Source organism: Hordeum vulgare, chromosome 5H, assembly GCF_904849725.1.
Source record: "Hordeum vulgare subsp. vulgare chromosome 5H, MorexV3_pseudomolecules_assembly, whole genome shotgun sequence".
Taxonomy (NCBI): Eukaryota; Viridiplantae; Streptophyta; class Magnoliopsida; order Poales; family Poaceae; genus Hordeum; species Hordeum vulgare.
The window spans coordinates 254,844,267-254,864,645 of NC_058522.1; the positions used below are offsets into that span (position 1 = coordinate 254,844,267).

The window sequence follows — 20,379 nt, forward strand, 5'->3', positions numbered from 1 at the left end:
TAAAAGATATATCAGTGCAAACGTCTGGGTTCATGCCTAGGGATATACTTGCATTGGTCGCAGACGCTGGTGTGTCATTTGCACATAAAGTTGCATTGGAGAAAAGCAGCAATGATGAGCTTGAGGATGCCCTTACTGCAAGCTCTTCTACCACTCAGAAAGAAGAAAATCATTTTTGTAAAGAGGATATTTTTTCTTCCTTAGAACGGGCTAAGAAAAGGAATCGTGCTGCATTGGGTACACCAAAAGTAAAAAAACAATCCCTTCCTTCCAGTATCTTATATCTTCTAGATTTCAGGCCCATCTGTGTACAACACATGAAACCATACATGTTACCTGTAGCTTGCTTTCTGCAAGTCCTTGATTTATGTTTTTTTGTGTGCTATAGGTTCCTGATGTCAAATGGGAGGATGTTGGTGGGCTTGAGGAAGTGAAGAAGGTTATTCTAGATACAATTCAGGTAAATTTTACTTGATTCATCTCTGAGCTAAGATATTGTATTCTGTCGATGCAAATAAGATTTGGTTCCAGAAGATCTGGTTTGACACTACTAACTTGTGTTCTCTTTTGTTGGTATTTAGTTATGTAACGACTAGGATGCGGTCCTTTCCGATTTAGGGATCGAGGCCCCAAAATGGAAAGAAGCGCATCTAAGCGTTTCGCAAGCACGATAACATAGCACAAACATAATAATAGAATGACAAATAGGGATTCATTGCCATCTCATAGATAATAACAGAGTTTACATCAAACATTTATTCATACAAGGTAGTTCTGCTACGGACTACATAACATGAGAAAAGGCTATGCTACCATGCATGCTTGCCCACGATCACGACCATGCCTCAGTCTTCTGGATAGTTCACGTACACGCGGTCGTTCTCCTCATCGTACTGCCACGCTAGCTGTGTGCCATCGGGATCATCTGTGTCGGGCGTGCCTGTACCTGTTGCGGTGTTGAAGTAATCAGTGAGCCACAGGGACTCAGCAATCTATGACCTCAGTGCCAGAACTAGTCAAGTTATTAGGTAAGGAAGGTTCAGTGTTTAGGTTGCAGCATCCTAAGCATTTATGGTGGCTAAATTACGTAGAACAAGTTATTGAAGGTGGTCTATTCTAGCGATCGATGATTAGCTGATCACTAAGTGATCCTGAACACCTACTTACATCAATCATAACCCCACAGTGTTCCCGATCGAAGAGAGGTCTTCAAAGGGGACAGTCACGGTTACGCACACGGTTGGCAATTTTATTGGATTAGTTCAAGTTATATATAACCGGATGTTAACAAATATTCCAAGTTGCCACATAACCGCGGGAAGGGCTTTCTGAAAGATTAAACCCTGCAGGGGTGCTCCAACTAGTCCATCACAAACGGTCACGGGCCGCAAAGTAATCCTCTATCACGAATCTCGTGATCTCGTCGGATTCCTTAGAGGAAAACCTCAACTCTGGGGACAACCAAAGCTTCACCGGGATTCCTATACACAAGATATATCGCTAAGCTAATACAAGATTAGCAGGACCTCTCATCGTGTCGACGACCCCGATAAGTGTCGCGTATCTCAGTCTCAGGACACGATGGATGAGCGACGCATACAGTGGCTTGATAGAAATCTCTCAAGTTGCCCTGAGTTGGCCCCGCAGAGTGCTCTGGTTTGGACCAACACTCATGAGGAGCACTGGCACGGGTTGTTGATTAATTCCTCAGGGTAGCTATTCCCTATGCAGATTATTATTAAGTGATTAGCAGATTAAAACTAATGTTGGGTCCTGCCGAACAAGTCTTAACACTACGCGATTTATCAAGGGGGTCCCATAACAACCCCGAACATGTTAGGAGCGATCAGTTATGGAATCAAACACCGGTAGCTGGAAACTATGACGGCAATAACGGAACAAAACACCCGGCAAAAGGATAGGCCTTCCGTCATATACCAAGTATATAGGTGCATTAATTAAATAACAGATTTAACATAATGATATCAAACTCATGTTATCACATGAGACAAAGCACCTGCAACTAGCAACGCTAACATTAGTAGTTGAGCAAGCCTACTTAGCCATTCAATATTTGCTAGGAGGGGATAGTGTTTGGGTTTCATGGCAATATCAGGAGGCAATTATTTCAGTGGTAGGCAGCGAGCATATGACGAAGGAAATGTGAATCTAGCATAACAAGTCTAGAGATGGAATCAAGGTCATATCATCTTGCATGTGATGTCCTCGGCTTGGAACTGCTCTTGTTCGTCCTGCACGTACTCTCCCGGATCCACGTACTCGTTCTCTGATCCCGGTGCTACCCAACATAAAAATAGCATCCAATGAACAACAACACAACAATATGCAACAAGCACATGATGCATGAGATGAGGATGAACATGCATCTCTATTCTAGTCACTAGCACATGCATGAGAAGAACTACAAACTTCTGGACAGAACTGCACTCTAAGCTATCTTGACATGCATTAGGATGACATGAATAGATTCATCACGCGAAAACGATGTAAAAACATATAAAGAACGTTACGAACGGAGCTACGGATCAACCGGAAACAACGAAACAAGAAGTGGAGTCCTACGGATCAAATCCATCACAACACACTCCAATGGCATACTTATGGTATTCCCAGGTTGCCATATCACAAAACAAACAAGTATGGATGGGGTGGTGCAAGGAATATCACCACACCATCAACTATGCACTCCCAAGCATCAAAACATCAAAACTATACAATATGTCCTAAACAACAACATAGCAGTTTGAGAGCTACATGCAAAGCACCTAAAGCCACCCAAATGTGCCAAATAAAATATGTGGCAGAAGCTATTCAGAAGCTCTACAAGCATGAGAAAAAACATAATACAAAGGAGTTACACACATAAAGATCTACATCTGCTAACTTGGACAAAAATATCAGTTTTCAGGGACTTCGTGAAATTCTCACATGCTCACTAGTTGTTTATGCTCTGAAGCATTTTGACAGCACCCAAAACAATATCTACAGGACACCAAATGGAATAAAAATTGACAGAGAGCTACACAAACACAAAAGCTACAACTTCTCAGTTGATAGCAAGGGCTAATTCCCAACACATGAACTTCTGCAAACACAACTACACGGGAAGAAAATATAAGTAGTTTCTCAGACTTAGTGAAAATCACATATTTTCACTAAACTGGAATTTTCAGCCACATGCCTACTTTGACTAGGCACAACTTGCACATATGAACTCCTAAGCATGAAACAAAACCAACATGCTATAGAGGGGTCACCCTCTAATGCCAGAACAAGGAATCAACCTCTTGGGCTCATCACATCACATGGAACCAAGCTCTAAACATTGAACAAAACAGAAATATGACATTCCGAGAAAGTGTTCCAAAGGCAAAACTGATTCCACCAATGGATTCCTGGGATGATTCTACCCCAAAAACATATATAATACCTAGGTACTTGCATAGAACAAATGGGCACAAAGCTAAGAAGAAAATAAACATGGAACCACAAGGGGATGAATAGTGCTATATCACATGCATCCTACTAGATCATCACCTACACATGCACTTGCACACACTCACATATCCAATGGTGCACTTTAGGGGTAGACCTCATGTTCATGTGCCTTAGCACACCACCACACACACACTTACATCAAGCACACATATAACAATCTCCTACACATGCTAGTTAAGTCACACACACTATCTTACTCTCATAGCATGCATTCCTACACCTACACATACAACTTGCACATATGGGCTTATCAAGGCACACCATACCTTGGGCATGTGTGACACACACACATGCACACACACACACACACACACCACAAGATCACATCACTACACACAAAGTATGTGGGGGGGAACCCACACACACACATAGACCACACACTTGCGAACACTAGTGCTTAAGCTCATCATATGACATGAGTAACACACCACATCACCATGGTGACATGCATATACACATACAACCTAGTGCATACACACACATACTAACACACACATCATATATAAGCTAGCTCACACATGCACATATGCACCAAAGTCCTACACATGCATTTCTACCAAGCTAGCAAAAATAATCAAAGGCAACCTACTGGTTGTGAGCTAAAATAAATACCACATGAGGTGCCAAGCTTACCACAACACTATTCAAGCAACAAAATGCAAAACAAAACAGGAAATTGCAACAAAAAATAAAAGGAATGGGGGGATTCGAACCCAAGACCCCCTGGTCACCAACAACAGCTAACACCACTCCACTACACACTCTGGCTTGACAGGAACAGAGTAGGGAGCAGGGTATGCTCTCTCTCTAAAGTTATTGTGCCGAAAAACAAATAGCAAAAGGGGTGCGCGCTGCGGGACTCGAACCCACAACCGCCCACTGCACCAAAACGCACCTACCACTCTGCTACTCGCTTGGATCTTAACAAAGTAGGGGAGGTATCTCTATTGAGAATCCCCTCTCGTATTTCCTCTGCCCGACGGTGGCCGGAACAGGGGAAGCACCTCGCCGGTGTTACACACTAAATTAGCCTACGGCTCGTCGATGGAAGGGAGTAGGGGATCCCAAGGTTCCATTTCTACATCTAACTCCCCTCGAGGATGCCTATAACTACGGCTCCACGTTGCGCGGCGGCACCGGCGACAGAAAGGGGAACGGTGACGAAGCTACGGACCTATGCGCTGGATCTATTGACAGGAAGGGGGAAGGAAGGCTTGGGCTCACCCACTGGACGAGGGCGTCGTGCCTGCCGGAGAGGAGGTAGAGGAAGAAGTGGAAGAAGCCGCGTCGGGGAAGATCGTCGGAGAGGAAGTCGCCGTCATCGAAGTAGTGGTAGCAGTGCAGATCTGCTCCTCCTAGCTACGGGAACGGGTTTCTTGAAGGTCCCGCGTGCTCGCCAAGGGGTTGGAGAGGACACAGAGCCACGGCAGCAACGACGAGGACCTCATCAAGTCACGACAATGGCGGGGAGCTCGCTCTCTTACCTGTTGCCGACGACAGAGAGGGAGGAGGAGATGGGGAAAGAGGTGGCGACGCTAGGGAGGAACCCTAGGCCTTGCACGGGCGCCAAGGGATATTTATGGAGGAGGAGGAGGCGAGGGACGCGCGGCCTCGACGTCCGTGAGACGGCGTTGCTGCTGGCTCTCTCTCTCTCTCTCTCTCTCTGTGACGAACTGACGGAGGAGGAGGAAGGGGAACACCGTCTACACGAGAAGGCTGCGCGCGAGGGAAGCTGGGCCGGCTAGTGGGAGAGAGCTCACTCGAAGGCGCCAGATAAGAAAGAAATAAAACCCTCTAGGGTTTTCTAATTACGAAATAAACAGAAGCAAAACAAAAGCACAGGCAAATCTGTTGAGGCTAAAAATAAAACAAAAATGCCCCTGGTCATAAGGGATTATGACCTATTTAAATAAAATGAAAAAGGAATTTTTGGAGCATATAAATATTTACAAAACATAATTAAATCCACTGTTTTGTGAATATTTACACCTCTCAAATAAGGTTTCAAATCACTAAAACCATAGCATCACATCCACCACAAATCATACTAAAGCATGGGCATTTTTGAAACAGGGAAGGAGCAATTGAATCTTGAGCTTGAGATAAATAGAGAAAGGGAAAGTTTTGAATCCTATTGCAATCCACATAGTGCTTCCTACTTTCAATCAACACCCACATCATATCACCTATCATCATCACATCATCACATGTCATCACACCGCATACACATGATCACAAGGCAACAAACACAAATAGGCATGGATGAATGGATGCATGAATGCAAAGGAAAACAAGACAAGGTGACATCACATGAAATAACACATGCATTGATCTCTCATGGCACTGACAAGATGAACCCACAACCAGAAAGTTCCAAATAAGGCAAGTTACACTCTTGGGGCATTACAAGTTACCTTTGTTGTACAAGCCCCTTTTTTCTTCTAAATTGCCAAAGCGATCAGGTGTCCTGTTATATGGACCTCCAGGCACGGGGAAGGTGAGTGTAGTGAGTTTTATACTTTTCTTGAATCGAGTTTTCATTACCATTTGTCAAGAGGTAGCTGTATCCAACAGCATCATGATACATGCTCACTAGGATGTTTTATTTTGTATTCTTAGACATTACTCGCGAAAGCAGTCGCAACTGAGTGCTCATTAAACTTTCTTAGCATAAAAGGTCCAGAACTGATAAACATGTACGTTGGAGAATCAGAGAAGAATGTCAGGGACATCTTTGAGAAGGTATATCCATCTGCACAAGGCACGTACTTGACATGAAATATGCACATATACTTAGGTTTTCAGTTTGTCGATGTCAATTTCAGGCTAGATCAGCACGCCCATGTGTAATTTTCTTTGATGAGCTTGATTCCCTTGCTCCTGCACGAGGATCCTCTGCAGATTCTGGAGGTGTGATGGATAGAGTGGTTTCTCATGTATAATTAACTTCACCAATGAGGTGGTGACTGGCGTTCTCAGTTTTCCCTCTTATTTTCAAACATCTGAACATCTACACCGGCGGTTTATCAGTTCCCACCTAAACATCTAAGTGACCCTATTACAACAGAAGCATAAATCATTATGTATATGCAACATGAAATTTCAGAATCACCAAAGCTGATTAAGATAGAGATTAATGACCGGTGTGTATTGGTCATCAATTGGTTTATATTGATTTTCCTTCATGTCCTTGACAGCCTAGCCGCATGCTGAGTCCAAGGAGATGGAAGCTGCTGTTCAACGAGGAGTGATGCTTAGATGCAGCTGAAATGATCATGAGAGTACATCATGGGGTGATCTATATCTATCTATCTGTCATCACCACCACTCCACCATCTTTAGTGGGTTACATTGCTTTACTGATCTTATTTTTGCAAAGATCATATCTATACTTTTTTGGTATGATTCCTTGCTTCAGAAATATAAGAGGTAATATGACAAATATTAAATTTGCAATCTATATAACCTTGTTTGATCAGCATGCCTTGCTCCTTGGCCAGACGTTTGATGTTAGGAAAGAGAGGAGCTGGTCTTGGTTAGTTGCGCTGAAGCATGGGAAGAATGCATGTGAGGTGGTGGAGAAGGACACCGATGTTGCCGAGGTTGTTGTAGCAGTGACACTCGAGGATGTTCAATGGAACAGTAGATGCGCCTTGGTGCCTGAATGCATGTGAGTTTTTCCTCCTGTAGTTGGGACACACCTTGTGTGCAGTTTGTGCTTGCTTAGAATTTTTGCACTACTAAAAGACAAAATTGTATCCAATCATGTGTTGTACCTTCTACCAACTTCCATATTTTTACATGACTAGACAATTAGCATTGCTATTAATATTTTATTTGTAAATGTATGCAAAGCTCTGGATTATATAAGCTTGAGGCTATCTACTTAACCAAAATGGCCACAAATGATTATCCTCTAGATTTTGTCTTTCTTTCTGAACCAAAAATGTTTATCTTCTTTGTATTCCGCCTCTTTCTAAACCCAAATGATTATCTTCTTCAGATTTCCTCCATGAGCCATTGTAGCACCTTTTCTGTTGTGACCCTCCTACATATTCATGGTATGTAGTTGTCAACATGCATCCTACATATTCATGGTTGTGGCGCTCCTACATATTGAGATTTGTAACAGTACTTTTTGCTATTTATTAAGGAGTTTAACTAGCACTGTACCGAGATAGCGTTGCACCTCACACATTGAAATAGATTCTTCTGCTGCAAGTTCTCTACGAGAGATATTTGCAGTCTACCAAAACCAGAAGGTAATATTTGCTCAAATCAAATGTGTGCACAACTGGATTTTGTTACACTAATGATTAAATAGGTAAAGACTTGTACGAATGGCCAAGTAATGCGGTGCAAAATGTACTTCGTTAAACTGGAAATGTTTTTATACCATATGTACATCATTAGAATCAAAGTGGTACATGTGCATCACTTGGCCTCTGTCATGGCCCTCCATGTTCCTGATGGGTGTATGGTTCTTGGTTCACCGTTGAGAGGATTGTCATGAATCTTAGAATCCAGTCGTGGGTGATACCAAAGATACAATTTCCATTTAAGTTACGTTTAGAATACCAGGTTAATAAAAATATATAATGCGTTGAGACATGGATTATGTCGATTATCATCAAATAACTAACCATTTCGTTTCCACGGTATGGACTGAACTAGGAAAGGAAGCAGTTATTCACATGATTGTAAAGGAATATGTGAAGCTCGCGAGACAAGAGATAAAGTTCTTAGTCTTGGATTCCCCAATTAGGTACATCATTTCTTCAATTATCCTGTTTTAAACTGTATATTTTTGTCATAAATCAAGTGGAATTTGTGTATGCAAACTGTCAAACTAAAACTTGGAAACAAACACAATTTATTTATTTTTGAACATGTCGCCGGGGGAGGGGGGGGGGGAATGTGCCTGTTAAGGGAAACCAGGTAGAAATCCGGTTTATGAGGAAGACCAAATCAAAAACCATAATCCAGTTTATAAGGCGAACTAGACGCAAAACCCATATAGCCTAAGGGGCAAAAGAACAGGTAAAAACAAAACACCCCATCTCTACTATTAAAAACACGAGAGGGCAGATCCATCTTTACATCTAAATCCTCCATACTCTTAATCCACGGTCTGTCTACTTTGTTAACAAAACTAAGCAGTTTTCGTTAGCGCTAATAGCCCACCCCACGTTGCCTCGCGGTCAATCCGTTCGCCCGCCTCCTCACGGTCGCCCCGCTCTTCCGCCTCCCCAGGACGCTGCGCCTCCCCCCGCTCGCCCCACCTCGCTCGCCCGCTCGTCGCGCAGGACGCCGTGTCGCGCCGCTCGCCCCGCCTCCTCCCGCTCACCGCGCCGATCGCCTCGGTCGCCGCGTTGCTGTCATGGGACTGCCAACGCGGACGCCACCCGCCATGAATCCCCAAGATCGTCCTTGTGTTGCGGCGAGAGTGGAAGAGGCAGTGCGTCAAGGGAGTCTGCAGAGAAGAAGCCATAGCCGTCGAACTCGATGTACACGGGTCCATAAGTTAGTTTTCGCTCCTCCCCATTCCAAATCCCAAGTTACCTTTTGCTCATCCCTTTCCGAGTGGGAGCGCCTCCTCTTCCACCTACCACGACCCCCTCAGCCCGCATGATGTCGCCCACGCCTCTCTCTCCCCGTCGCCGGCGGATGAGATGACCTCGAGATGGCTACCTTCAGTATGCCGTGATGGTCCATTAATCTTCTTCCTGGTTCGATTTTGAGATTTGATCTGTGGGATTTATTTTGGTTCATTGGTCCCTTTTTGCAGGTTTTGTGGACTCCATCTGAAGAGGGAGTTCGAGTCTAATTCAAAGAGAGCTGGTGCAGTATGTCCCCTTTCACTGGTAATCTCATACAGTTGGAGTGCAATTTAGAGTAGCATTTAGGCCATTTTCCGGGCTATTGATCCATGGAGATGGAATATTATTCCTTTTACTAATCCATCGCAAGGAGCTTCATATTAAGTTTGTTGTTAGCTGAAGTCTGCTTCAAGTGTGTGGACTCTGGTCAGAGTTCTACAAATAAAGAAACTTATGCAGGACAATATGTCATGCAGGTTTTGTATGTCTTCTATCACTATTCTTTTTTTGTTAAGACGTTGCAAACTGCAAAGTTGACCGGCACACCGTTTCTTGTTCTAATGCATGTATATCAGGAATGTTAATCACAGATGTAGCAAGCTAACCATCCTGTGTGATTATTATAGCTTTTCAGTTATCAAGGATGTATCATATATCTACGGAATAATAGATTTTGGAATAATGCTAATAGTTTGCTCTTTGTTGTCCAATACTTCTAAATATGGTTTGGTTGCTCCATTACATGTTTCTCTGAGTGGTGGGCTTAGATTTCCTATTCAGTTTATGTGTTTCAAGAGCATATACATGTATAGTTTTAGATTGTCATTTATATTTGGCTGCTTCATTCTTATCTAATACTGTAGGTATATTCGCACATTGAACTGGATTATTGCTATGGTTCAGACATACTGTATCTTGAATGGCTTTTACCGTTGGGAAAATCAAGTGATGGAGGGTATTTTTTTCCAGTGATATCGAAGAACATTGATAAAATTATTTGAAAGCAAATCTGATTTGCATACTAATGAATGCCAATATTTATGGTAGATCTTTGGTAGTTTAGTGTCCAGTAGATGAACTGGTGAAGTGAGAGCATGCATGGTAGGGTTGGTATGATTTTAGTAAAAGCTGTGTGTAAAACATCCTAGCAATTATTCATGTGGTTAGATAATGATATATTTAGGATGACCCTTTAGCTGCGAACACCTGAAAATTAGAAAGCTGACAGTTTATTTGTATTAATTCCTTTGTTACCATTTCCTGAAATGTCTTGCTTTTTTAATATGTGTTATGCTCTACAGTTCTGTGGTCCTTCTGATGTTGTCTGCTACTGATTGATTGTGACCTTCGTGTTTGTGCATGGTGTGCTCTCTTCTGTTCATCTATTTACTCGATCATTCCTAAAGAATATATTTCATGTGCTTTGTCTTGATTGATAGTGTATCCTTCCGTTGCTTTCTTACTGTCGATGAGAGGGATATATATAGATTTTAGTCATGTCTACACTGATGTTGTTTTGTCTAATACTCGTATTATGAGGAAACAAGGTTAGTTTGTACCAAAATGGTACCCTCTTGAATACAATTGGTGTTCATGTAGTACTACCTAGAAGGTAGTCTGTGTAGATAACTGCGTCCGAAAACTAGAAAAAAGCAATTAGGATTAGGAAGATGCAAGAAATAAGCAAGTGGCGCTCAATCCAATGAACAAACATAATTGAACATAAATATTGATGCAAAAGGAAGAACTAAAAAAATGTAAATACACTCAAGACGGTTCAAGTAATTAAGCTTACAAGGCCAGTGAAAAACCCCAGATCTACTTCTCTCAAGCGGACAGACTCACTTGATTTATTGGAAGAGGTGGGGCCTTCAGAAGCTCGTCCCTGCAAAGGAGTTTTTTTTACCTCACTTGCTTTAGTGGATATCTTTCTCTTTTCCACTGTTGACCACCAGACAAATTTGGCATCAAATTGGGTAGTAGAAAATTTGGAGTACTTCTAAGTGTATAATGTCAATAATGTACAAAGTTATAATGTCAAAATCCAATGAACAAGTATAAATGTACAAGTACATTATTACAACACAGAGCACATTTATACTTGTACATTATTGACATTACTTTTGGGATAGCCCTCTGTCCCAAAATAACTGTCTCAACTTTGTGTAATGTTAATAATATACAAGTATAAATATGCTTTGTGTTGTAATATTACTTGTGTATTTGCTGAAAGGAAGATGATAACATTGAACAAGAATAAACACATGCATCTGTACAACGTGTTTCTACGTATCATTTTTTCATTCGATTACACGTGCACACTGCTACTAGTATTAAAAAACAAAAAAGAGAGAAGGAGATACAAATTCGGAGAAAGAAAACCGCACCGGTATAGGGTTCTGTTACTCTTGTTTTATCTGCCCGACACCGAGGAGAGGCGGCGCCGCAGCGAGGGCGAGCATCCCGTCGAGCCTGGCGGTAGCTCCCGGTGGCCCCGTCGCCCCGGCTCTCCGGCACCATCTACCCTGTGAGCCGCTCCCGCTTCGCTGCCTTCGTCCTAGTCCGCAGCTGCGTCAAGGCATACGAGGTCAGTCCATTCATTTAGTGCCAATCCATGTTTCTTCTCCCTATATAAGTCCTTTATTTCTTGGTTATTGCATTGCCCGGAGTATTGTTCTGATTTGCCAACGGAGGAGGTGAAAGATCGATCAATGGGAGGTTGGACTTTCGGAACCCTAGGGCGTGCTGGTTGCCTGGTTTGATGCTGTTGGTTGATACCGCGATGAGACGGAATACTTCGATGTTTGGTGAGATGTATGGGTTCAAATTGCGATCTTGCGCATCCAATGGTCTCTGACTTTTGTTTTGCGAGGTCTCTTAGGTCTGGGTCAATGTTTTGTTGGATATGATAGATTCAGATTACGGTTTGGACGGATGTAGATCTGTTTCACTTACTGCATGCTTCGGTTTGGCTAAAATAAACAACTTGCTGGGCTTTGGGGCTTTTGATACCACAATAAGGCCTCGTTTGGTTAAGGGGGATTGGGGAGGTTTTGAGAGGGCGGGATTTCAGGGGATTGGGTGAATCCCTTTGTTCCACCCAATCCTCTCAAATCCCCGGGGCTTTGCTTTCACTAGTCCTCCGAGGAGGGTTTTGAAACACATGGATAGAGGATTGAAGGGGAACGGAGGGGATTGGGCTAAGCAAACCCCTCCTACCAAATGGGCGCCCGAGGATCTGTGGGGTTTCTGGCCCTCTCGGGAATTTTCCTCCCAAAACCTCCCCAATCCCCCTTAACCAAACGAGCCCTAACAGATGTCCAATGGTTATTGGCAGGGGTGTAAATTCTGCAAATATTGCCTACCTGCCTACGAACACTTGGCCAGTGATTCTGATGTCCAGTAGGATTCTAAGCTCGAAACAGGGCCAGGGTTTGGAAAGATCTTTGAATGTCAGTTTTCTGCAAATGTGTTTGACCAGAAAGAATTGAGTCACACAGATAGCCAGTGGCAGGTTGGAATAAAGGAAGCAAGAAAATCGAGGGGTAATGGTTATTTGTGTGTAAATTGGTCATTCACGGGTTCACCAGCTCACAGATTTACTATTGGTCAATAATTAATTCCGGGCTGTCCTTATTAACCAGTGGATACCCTTGGCTGGTAGATAACAGCAAGATTGTTATCCTAGACATTGGGATTGATCACACCTATATTGTTCATATAGTAATTATTTTTAGCAATTTCTGCTTTTAATGCCATTTACATCTGGGAAGTTAACAGGGTGGATTATTTATACCAGTGTAATTTTGATTTGCAGAAACTGCTAAACTGCTTATTTTCTAAATGTCAGTTGCCCTAGCCCATAGAATTACGATCCAGTACATCTGTTCCCTGCATACATTTGTAACGGCAGGTTCTACTAGACAAATTCTTGCCAACAGTTGGGCGTGCTGACTTATTTGTTGCAAGCAGGCCCTGCTATCTGCCAGCTATATTTGATCTTTACTATTTAGCTTGGCAACAGGACTATGCTTCTCAGTATTTATATCATGTTATCATGTATCTTTTCAGCAACTGTCCTAATACTATTGTGTGCTGAATGTAGTTGGGATCTTACATGGCTATGCTGCCAAGTGATTCTTCACATCACAGAATTGTAGAAAATAGCCCCTACAGAATCACAAAGAGTGGGAATAAGAAAGCTGGCAAACTTAGTGCTTCATGGTATTTCAGTAGAAAGGAAATAGAAGAGAATTCTCCGTCCAAGAGGGATGGCATTGATTTAAAGAAAGAGACTTACCTTCGGAAATCGTATTGCACTTATCTACAAGATTTGGGGATGCGGCTCAAAGTGTAAGTTATTTTATGTCCTTTTATGCATTTATTGATGCTGTAGCTGTTGGCTGACTACCCCTTACTTCTCCAAAAAATTGAGTGCTGCTACTTACCCAACCAGATGTTAAATATTTCACAATTATGTGTTTATATTGTCTGATAAGATAATATTTACTTAATTATGGAGCACTCTTATGGCTAGCCCATTTTTTTCCAAATGAACTGCTGGCTATTTTTTCTTCATAAAAACGATAAGCTATCATATCATATGAAATGTTAAGATATATATTGAAGATATGCCCTGTATGATGGTGGTCTGGCATTTTAGAATTGTTTTGGGCAGTGCATGTGTGTATGCATTTATTTCTTTTGGCCCTTGAAGGCTTCCATGCTACGCATCATATCTTTAATGCTACCTCCATAAAGAAATATAAGAGCGTTTAGATCACTACTTTCTTTACTGAGGCAATCACGATAAAAAATGCTGTGCTCGTATCTTTAGTTTTTATGACATGTGGAGATAATGCCACAACGATTGCTGGAATTATACTGTCAGCTTATGCTGAATTTTTTCATTGTATGTAGGCCACAAGTGACAATTGCTACATCTATTGTGTTCTGTCACCGCTTTTACCTTCGTCAATCTCATGCAAAAAATGATAGACGAGTAAGTGTTAGTTAATGACTAACTATAGTGCAATTTTTAAATATTTGATGAAGTGCAGCTTCTAACTTCGTAACATGTAGATACTTTATTTGAGTATGCTATTCTGTTTTTGCCTCATAGTTCAGTTTGAATAAAAATAACAAATAGTTTCTATCTCCATGTTTCTCCAGTTTGGTGATTGTTCTCTGCATACAGAGGCATTAATAGCTTATAATACACTTCTTACTTCTCCAGTCCAATAGAAGTTGGTGCTGAAGCTAGCAGCAGACTCCGTAGATGTCAAAACAACTTATACTTTTGTGAACTCTAGGGGGTGGTTATAAAAAGTAGGTATTTTCTATGAGGATAAGATGCACAGATGTACATCCTTTTGGTGCTCTGTGGGCATTTTTAGTTTAGAAGAGCCCGAGACCTTGTTATGTTACTAAATAGCAGTTCACAGGTGGACACACCATCTGATCAATTATGCGGGGTTAAGGGTTTATCATGAATGATTTGGCTGGTTCGGCTCTCAAACACCTAGCACAGTTGATTTAGGCCCAGACACTCTTAAATTATTGCACGCGAAAGCATCTGAAATCACACTACTCAGTGTTTCATTATATTTGCTTAATACAATTCAGAGCAACTAAAATATATAACTTGATTGCATCGATGAAGTAGTACCAAGCGTGTTTACTGAAATATGAGTGCATGTGATTTCTTGTGTTCTTATCTGCAGCAGAAGTGGTAATGGTGTGATTTTCCTCTATACGTCTTGACAGAGTATCAGTATTCTACTCCCTCCGTTCCTAAATATAAGACCTTTTAGAGATTCCACTATGCACCATGTACGGAATAAAATGAGTGAATCTACACTCATTTTGTTCCGTATGTACTCTATAGCGGAATCTCTAAAAGGTCTTATATTTAGGAACTGAGGAAGTATACTATTTGTTATGCAGTTACTCTTATTTTTTCATGGCGAATGGGCAAATGGAGTCTGAATCTAACATCCATACAGACAATCGCTACTGTTTGCATGTTCTTGGCTGGAAAAGTCGAAGAAACACCTAGGCCTTTGAAGGATGTCATCCTGGTTTCTTATGAGCTTATTCATAAAAAGGATCCTGCTGCTGGTCAGAAAATCAAGCAGAGGGTAATGTAATGGATCCAATTGGATGCTTCCTTTGCTATGGACTGCTCTTTGGTGAACCTTTTTCCCTTTACAAAAATTGTAGCCTGACCTGATTTCACCCTATAAATCTTGTTTTTCTGATACAATAACAGAAAATAACATCAGAAACATAGCCAGCAGAAGGCTGGTTGTATTTATCATTTATCAGAATCCCAACCTTTTGTCATCAGTATATCATTTATTTTGGAACTGTTTTGATTGAATCATCATCTGCTGAAGTATACCAGCTACATATTTTACAATCAACACCCGGCTAATGTTTGGTTCTTCTCTTGTTTACGAAGGAGTGCCGAATCATAGGAATTATATCCTCGTACGATCTTGCCATTCTCTAATTTAGCTGATACAAGGAAAAATAACAGATGTCCTTTCCCGTATAAGCAAGTAATTTCGCTCTATGATGTGTTGGGTGCGAATCGAGTATAAAGTAATTTTGCTCCATGATGTGCAAACAAAGTATTTTCTGGTGGATGTTGTAGACTTGTTTTTTGACTACTATGATTTAATCATAATCATTGATGTATGTGTACTTCTCAGTTTTGTAATGCATGCCTCTGAGATCCATTTTTGCGTTGGTTTTTGTGACTTTTGCGGTCTACATGCTACAAATGTTGATTCCTAATTATTTCTGGTGATGATGATGATTTATTTTGTGAAAAAGTAAATAAATAAAATGAGGACGGGCATAAATAATTGCCATTGCATGCTTCCATTTTCAATTTGTGCTTGTTCGAAAAATTAATATCTGCTGTGTTAACTTGGGTGAGTCAATGCACTGAAATAATAATAATAATAACTCTTTGGTAGTTCATTCTGTGGTCTCGTGCATGCTTGTGTAGGTTCTGCTCCACTGTATCAGAACACTTTGCCTGTCGATGCAGATCTTTTCTATTATAGTTACCACATATTTCTGAAGGTTCCATTGTATCGGTACACTTTATATTCTGTCGATGTACATCTTCTCTGCACCAGTTTATAGTTATTTCAAAGTGATTTCCTCTAGGAGTAATGCTTGAACAAACTGTCTACTACTATCTTGTGCAGGAAGTATATGATCGGCAAAAGGAACTCATTTTACTTGGGGAGCGAGTTGTACTTGCAACACTTGGTTTTGACCTTAATGTGCACCATCCTTACAAGCCCTTGGTTGAAACAATAAAAAAATTCAAGATTACTCATAATGCGCTTCCTCAGGTTGCCTGGAATTTTGTCAATGATGGGTATGCTAATGCTACTCTTGTTCTTATTAGCCATACCAGTATTCAGTTAATATCTCTACTAGACCTGTAAAAGTGTGTATACTGTACAGGCTGCGCACTTCACTCTGTCTGCAATTCAAGCCCCATCTTATTGCAGCAGGTGCTCTCTTTTTGGCTGGTAAGTTTCTCAAAGTGAAATTTCTTCCAGATGACGGTGAGAAGGCTTGGTATCAGGAGTTTGATGTGACACCAAGACAGCTGGAAGGTTGGTTCCTGGATGCAAAGTCAGTAATTCAAAATTTCCTTCTGCTTTGTTTGGTTTGTGCCTTTTGTATTTCTAGCTCCCTTGCTGTACAGTGACTACTGTTGTGGTTTAGGATATTTTACCACCAGGGACTCGCCTTGTTATGTGTTCCTGTGGCATCTGGATTTTTGGGGTACAAAGAAAGAATTAAAGTGTACAATGACTTGGACATTTGTGAAAATATTTGGAAGTGTGAAACTGATCTTTTTGTAGGTGCCGTTCTTGTTTTGAGTAGCTAAAAATAAGAACACGTACAAAACTTTCCTGTTAAACAACCATTTGGATGTGTCTTGCTTCATTCTAGCTAAGGAAGATGATTCTATACTCCTGGGCGTGCGTACTCCCGCTCCTCATGTACCACATAGATCAGTCCATTATACCCCTTTATCATTTCAATATGCTTTATTAATAATTACTAGATAGCGCAAAGTGAGTTCAATAAAAATTCCATTTGAGTCAATGTACTTCAGATCATTTCCTCAGACTGCTTTTTCGTACATAAAATTGTTAGATTTTACAAAGTAAGAGCCGATGATGTTTTTTTATGACATGTACTATTGGTTGAACTACTATGGTGTTACCCTTTTATGATTATGGTGTAGTACTTTTTATGATGTCAAGTAACAAGTGCATTGGTTGTTGTATGCTACTAATCAAATACAACTGCAACCAGTTTTCGGTTCCATAGCAACGCGGCCATTATGCTAGTGCTGGGTATAAAGCCAAAGTCTAATTATATATGGTATAGTTGCTGTACACAGTTTTATGAATTATTTACTATACTATCACGCGTTCAAGCTCTGACTTTTTCTAGTGACTATTGCTTCATATGGGACTAGTTAAGCCAGTTCAATGGTTCACAGATCTGGCAATACACTCTTAATCTCCTCTGTACGTGCCAAATAGAATATCCGTAATAAAGATTATAAGGGCATGTACAATGGGGTGATTTCGGCCTTTTTCTAAAAGATGTCATGGAGGATAATTGCTGACATGGAAGAAAGAAAAGTGGAAAAAGGGCTTAGCCTTCTCTCAACTAAGAGATGATTTCATTCTCAAAAAAAGAGAAAGAAAACTAAGAGATGATCTCTTAACGCTTGAGATAAGATATTTTTCTCCATTGTAGTGGATGCCATCTCTTACACACGTTTCCTATTTTTTTCACTACATTGTTTTATATGCATGCAAAAATTAATCACTAGAGACAACATTACAAGATAATACACTGTATAACATGTCTTGTAATCATCTCTAGATAGCTAAGAAAAGGCCGCCTTCTCAACCACTGTGCATGCTCTAAGAGCACCCGACTGTTTACAAACAGGAAACCATAAAGTGCATGATTTCAGTGAGTTGCTTGAAGATTTGATGGTTCCAGAAAATCTTTGGTATTGTAGAATCTGGTCTGTTCCAATGGTGCTCCATAGTATTCCTTGTTCATTAGGCTTTGATTCTTTTTTTACTCCCTCCGTTCATAAAAATAAGATATTGTAAGTTTTTTGTGAATCAGATGTATGTAGACACGTTTTAGTGTGTTGTTCACTCATTTCAGTCCGTATATAGTCCATATTAAAATATCCAAAACATCTTATATTTGTGAACAGAGGGAGTAGCAGTTCATTTGTAGTTGAGCTTTGGTAACATGGCCTGATAAAATTCACGTCTAGTACTAATGCATTTCTTTATCTCTTGATTGCAGAGGTTAGCAATCAAATGTTAGAGCTGTATGAGCAAAACCGTGTTGTACAGTCACAACCAACAAATGGGAGTGAAGCTGAAGGTAGCTCAGCTGGTGTGCCTAATCAAAGGATCTCCGTAAAAACAGCAGCCAACTCTGAGGAACCTCCTGTTGTGCATCATCCAGCATCCAAACAGTCAGATTCCAGTGCTTCTACACCAACAGGTGTTCCAATTCATAATGGTGCTGAGCGCTCAAAGCCACACAAGCATATTGGTAGCCACAGAAGTCTTCAAAATGACAATGGTGACCATGAAAACGACAAAATAAGTAGTCAGAGTGGAGGTAGAGTTGATACTAGTACAAAGGATGGTTTGCATGATGGCACAAAGTCCTTGCCGATAAGTTCGAGGCCCAGCGACAAACCTGGTACTCCAACAGAAGAAGAGAAGCCTCTTCCAGCGCATGCTAGTTCCAGTGAATCGAGAGATGGTAATCTCACTAACAGTGGTGATCCCAGTGTCTCATCCTCCATGATGGATGCCATGAATAAAATTGACAAGGACAAGGTAAAGGCAGCTTTGGAGAAGCGAAGAAATTCGAAGGGTTATGTTGCTAGGAAGGTAGATGTGATGGATGATGACGACCTACTTGAGAGGGAATTAGAACATGGTGTGGAGTTGGCTGTTGAGGATGAGAAGATCAAGCAGGAGAGGGACCATTGTAGTGTGCATCAAGAGGATCACCGTAATGCTGATGACGTTGCAGAAAATGGGGACAATAATGGCGAGCAGAATGTTCGAGAGACTGCAAAAGAGGCTGAGGTTCTGGTGAACATTAAAGATGAGCGGTCTCCAACCAAGAAATGATGCTTTCGAGCACAAGCCGCAGCATCCTAGTGATACGCCAAAGCACAGCGTGAGCCACCATGGTGCTCAGCTTGTTGGTAGACATGAAAACATAAAATGCCTCGACCTGAAGGTTGATGGGCCAGAATTGATGTTCTAGAGTCTACACTTGGTAGAATTCTTGGTACGAGCATAGGCACGTGTTACTGGAAATGTAGCTGCTCTGTGGACTGTTGATGAGACATCCAGGTCTTCATGTTTGTACCCAGATGTTTTTGGAACCCATCAACTGATTGCAAGTTGCAATGGAGATTTGTTTGTGGATCTACTGGGGGAGCCATTTTTTTTTTCTGTTGAGGAATCTCCTGCTAGCAGAATCTGATGACTTGATTTTATGCGCTGTAGGAATGCTCGTAATTCCAGTAGCCCAATTCTTCTCCTGCGGTATTTAAGGCTTGTTTGGACAAACCTCATGATTGCACATGTTTTTTGTTCCGAGCTTTCCATTCTTCTCAGCCAATATCTCATCCAATGTTCAATCTGTGTTTCAAAATTTCAAAAGGATATATTTGCGGTAGCAGTTAGGCGCTGCTTCGATGGCGTTGGCAGGGTCGCTCCGTCGAATAAATCTGCCTTGACTTTCCCAATCTCGGTGGTGTTCTCCTGGGCAGCGTTGCTATATCGATGGCTCGTTTTCCTCTTTGGTTAGTTGGATCAGCGAGGCTAGTTTTTCCTTGTCTGGGTCGGCGGTTGCTGTTCCAATCAGGAGCGGCGATGGCGATCTATGGGAGAGGATGGTTGTTTCGGTGCTGGGTTGGTGGACGGCGGCAGGCAGCCTTGCTGCATTGGATGATGACGGTGATGCTGAAGTCCGGCAGGTGGCACGGGGATGTCCCCCAGCCGACGTGCTACATTGGAAATTATCTCGGTGGACGTGTTCTTTGGCTCACAAAGCGACTTCGTTGTGATGGTGCTCCTTCGGAATTGGTTGTGATGGATCTTCGTCCCCTTCCACTTCGGTGGTATTTCGTTAACGGTGGGTGATGATGGTG

At 41.6% G+C, this 20,379-nt stretch overlaps 1 protein-coding gene and 1 long non-coding RNA gene across 2 annotated transcripts; both read left to right on the forward strand.

Annotated features, from left to right (window-relative positions):
• Positions 1-206: 206 nt before the first annotated feature.
• On the forward strand, positions 207-6,013 carry LOC123397693. The gene is made up of 3 exons (XR_006610001.1): positions 207-248; positions 389-460; positions 5,930-6,013. It is a non-coding gene; the product is annotated as an uncharacterized LOC123397693 (long non-coding RNA).
• Positions 6,014-11,513: 5,500 nt separating this feature from the next.
• LOC123399216 (cyclin-T1-4-like) lies at positions 11,514-19,655 on the forward strand. The gene is given in 8 exon segments (XM_045093644.1): positions 11,514-11,706; positions 13,225-13,472; positions 14,040-14,121; positions 15,125-15,259; positions 16,343-16,518; positions 16,608-16,762; positions 18,501-19,338; positions 19,340-19,655. Coding segments are annotated over 7 exon segments (1,770 nt in total). The 5' UTR covers positions 11,514-11,706; positions 13,225-13,236; the 3' UTR covers positions 19,488-19,655.
• Positions 19,656-20,379: the final 724 nt, after the last annotated feature.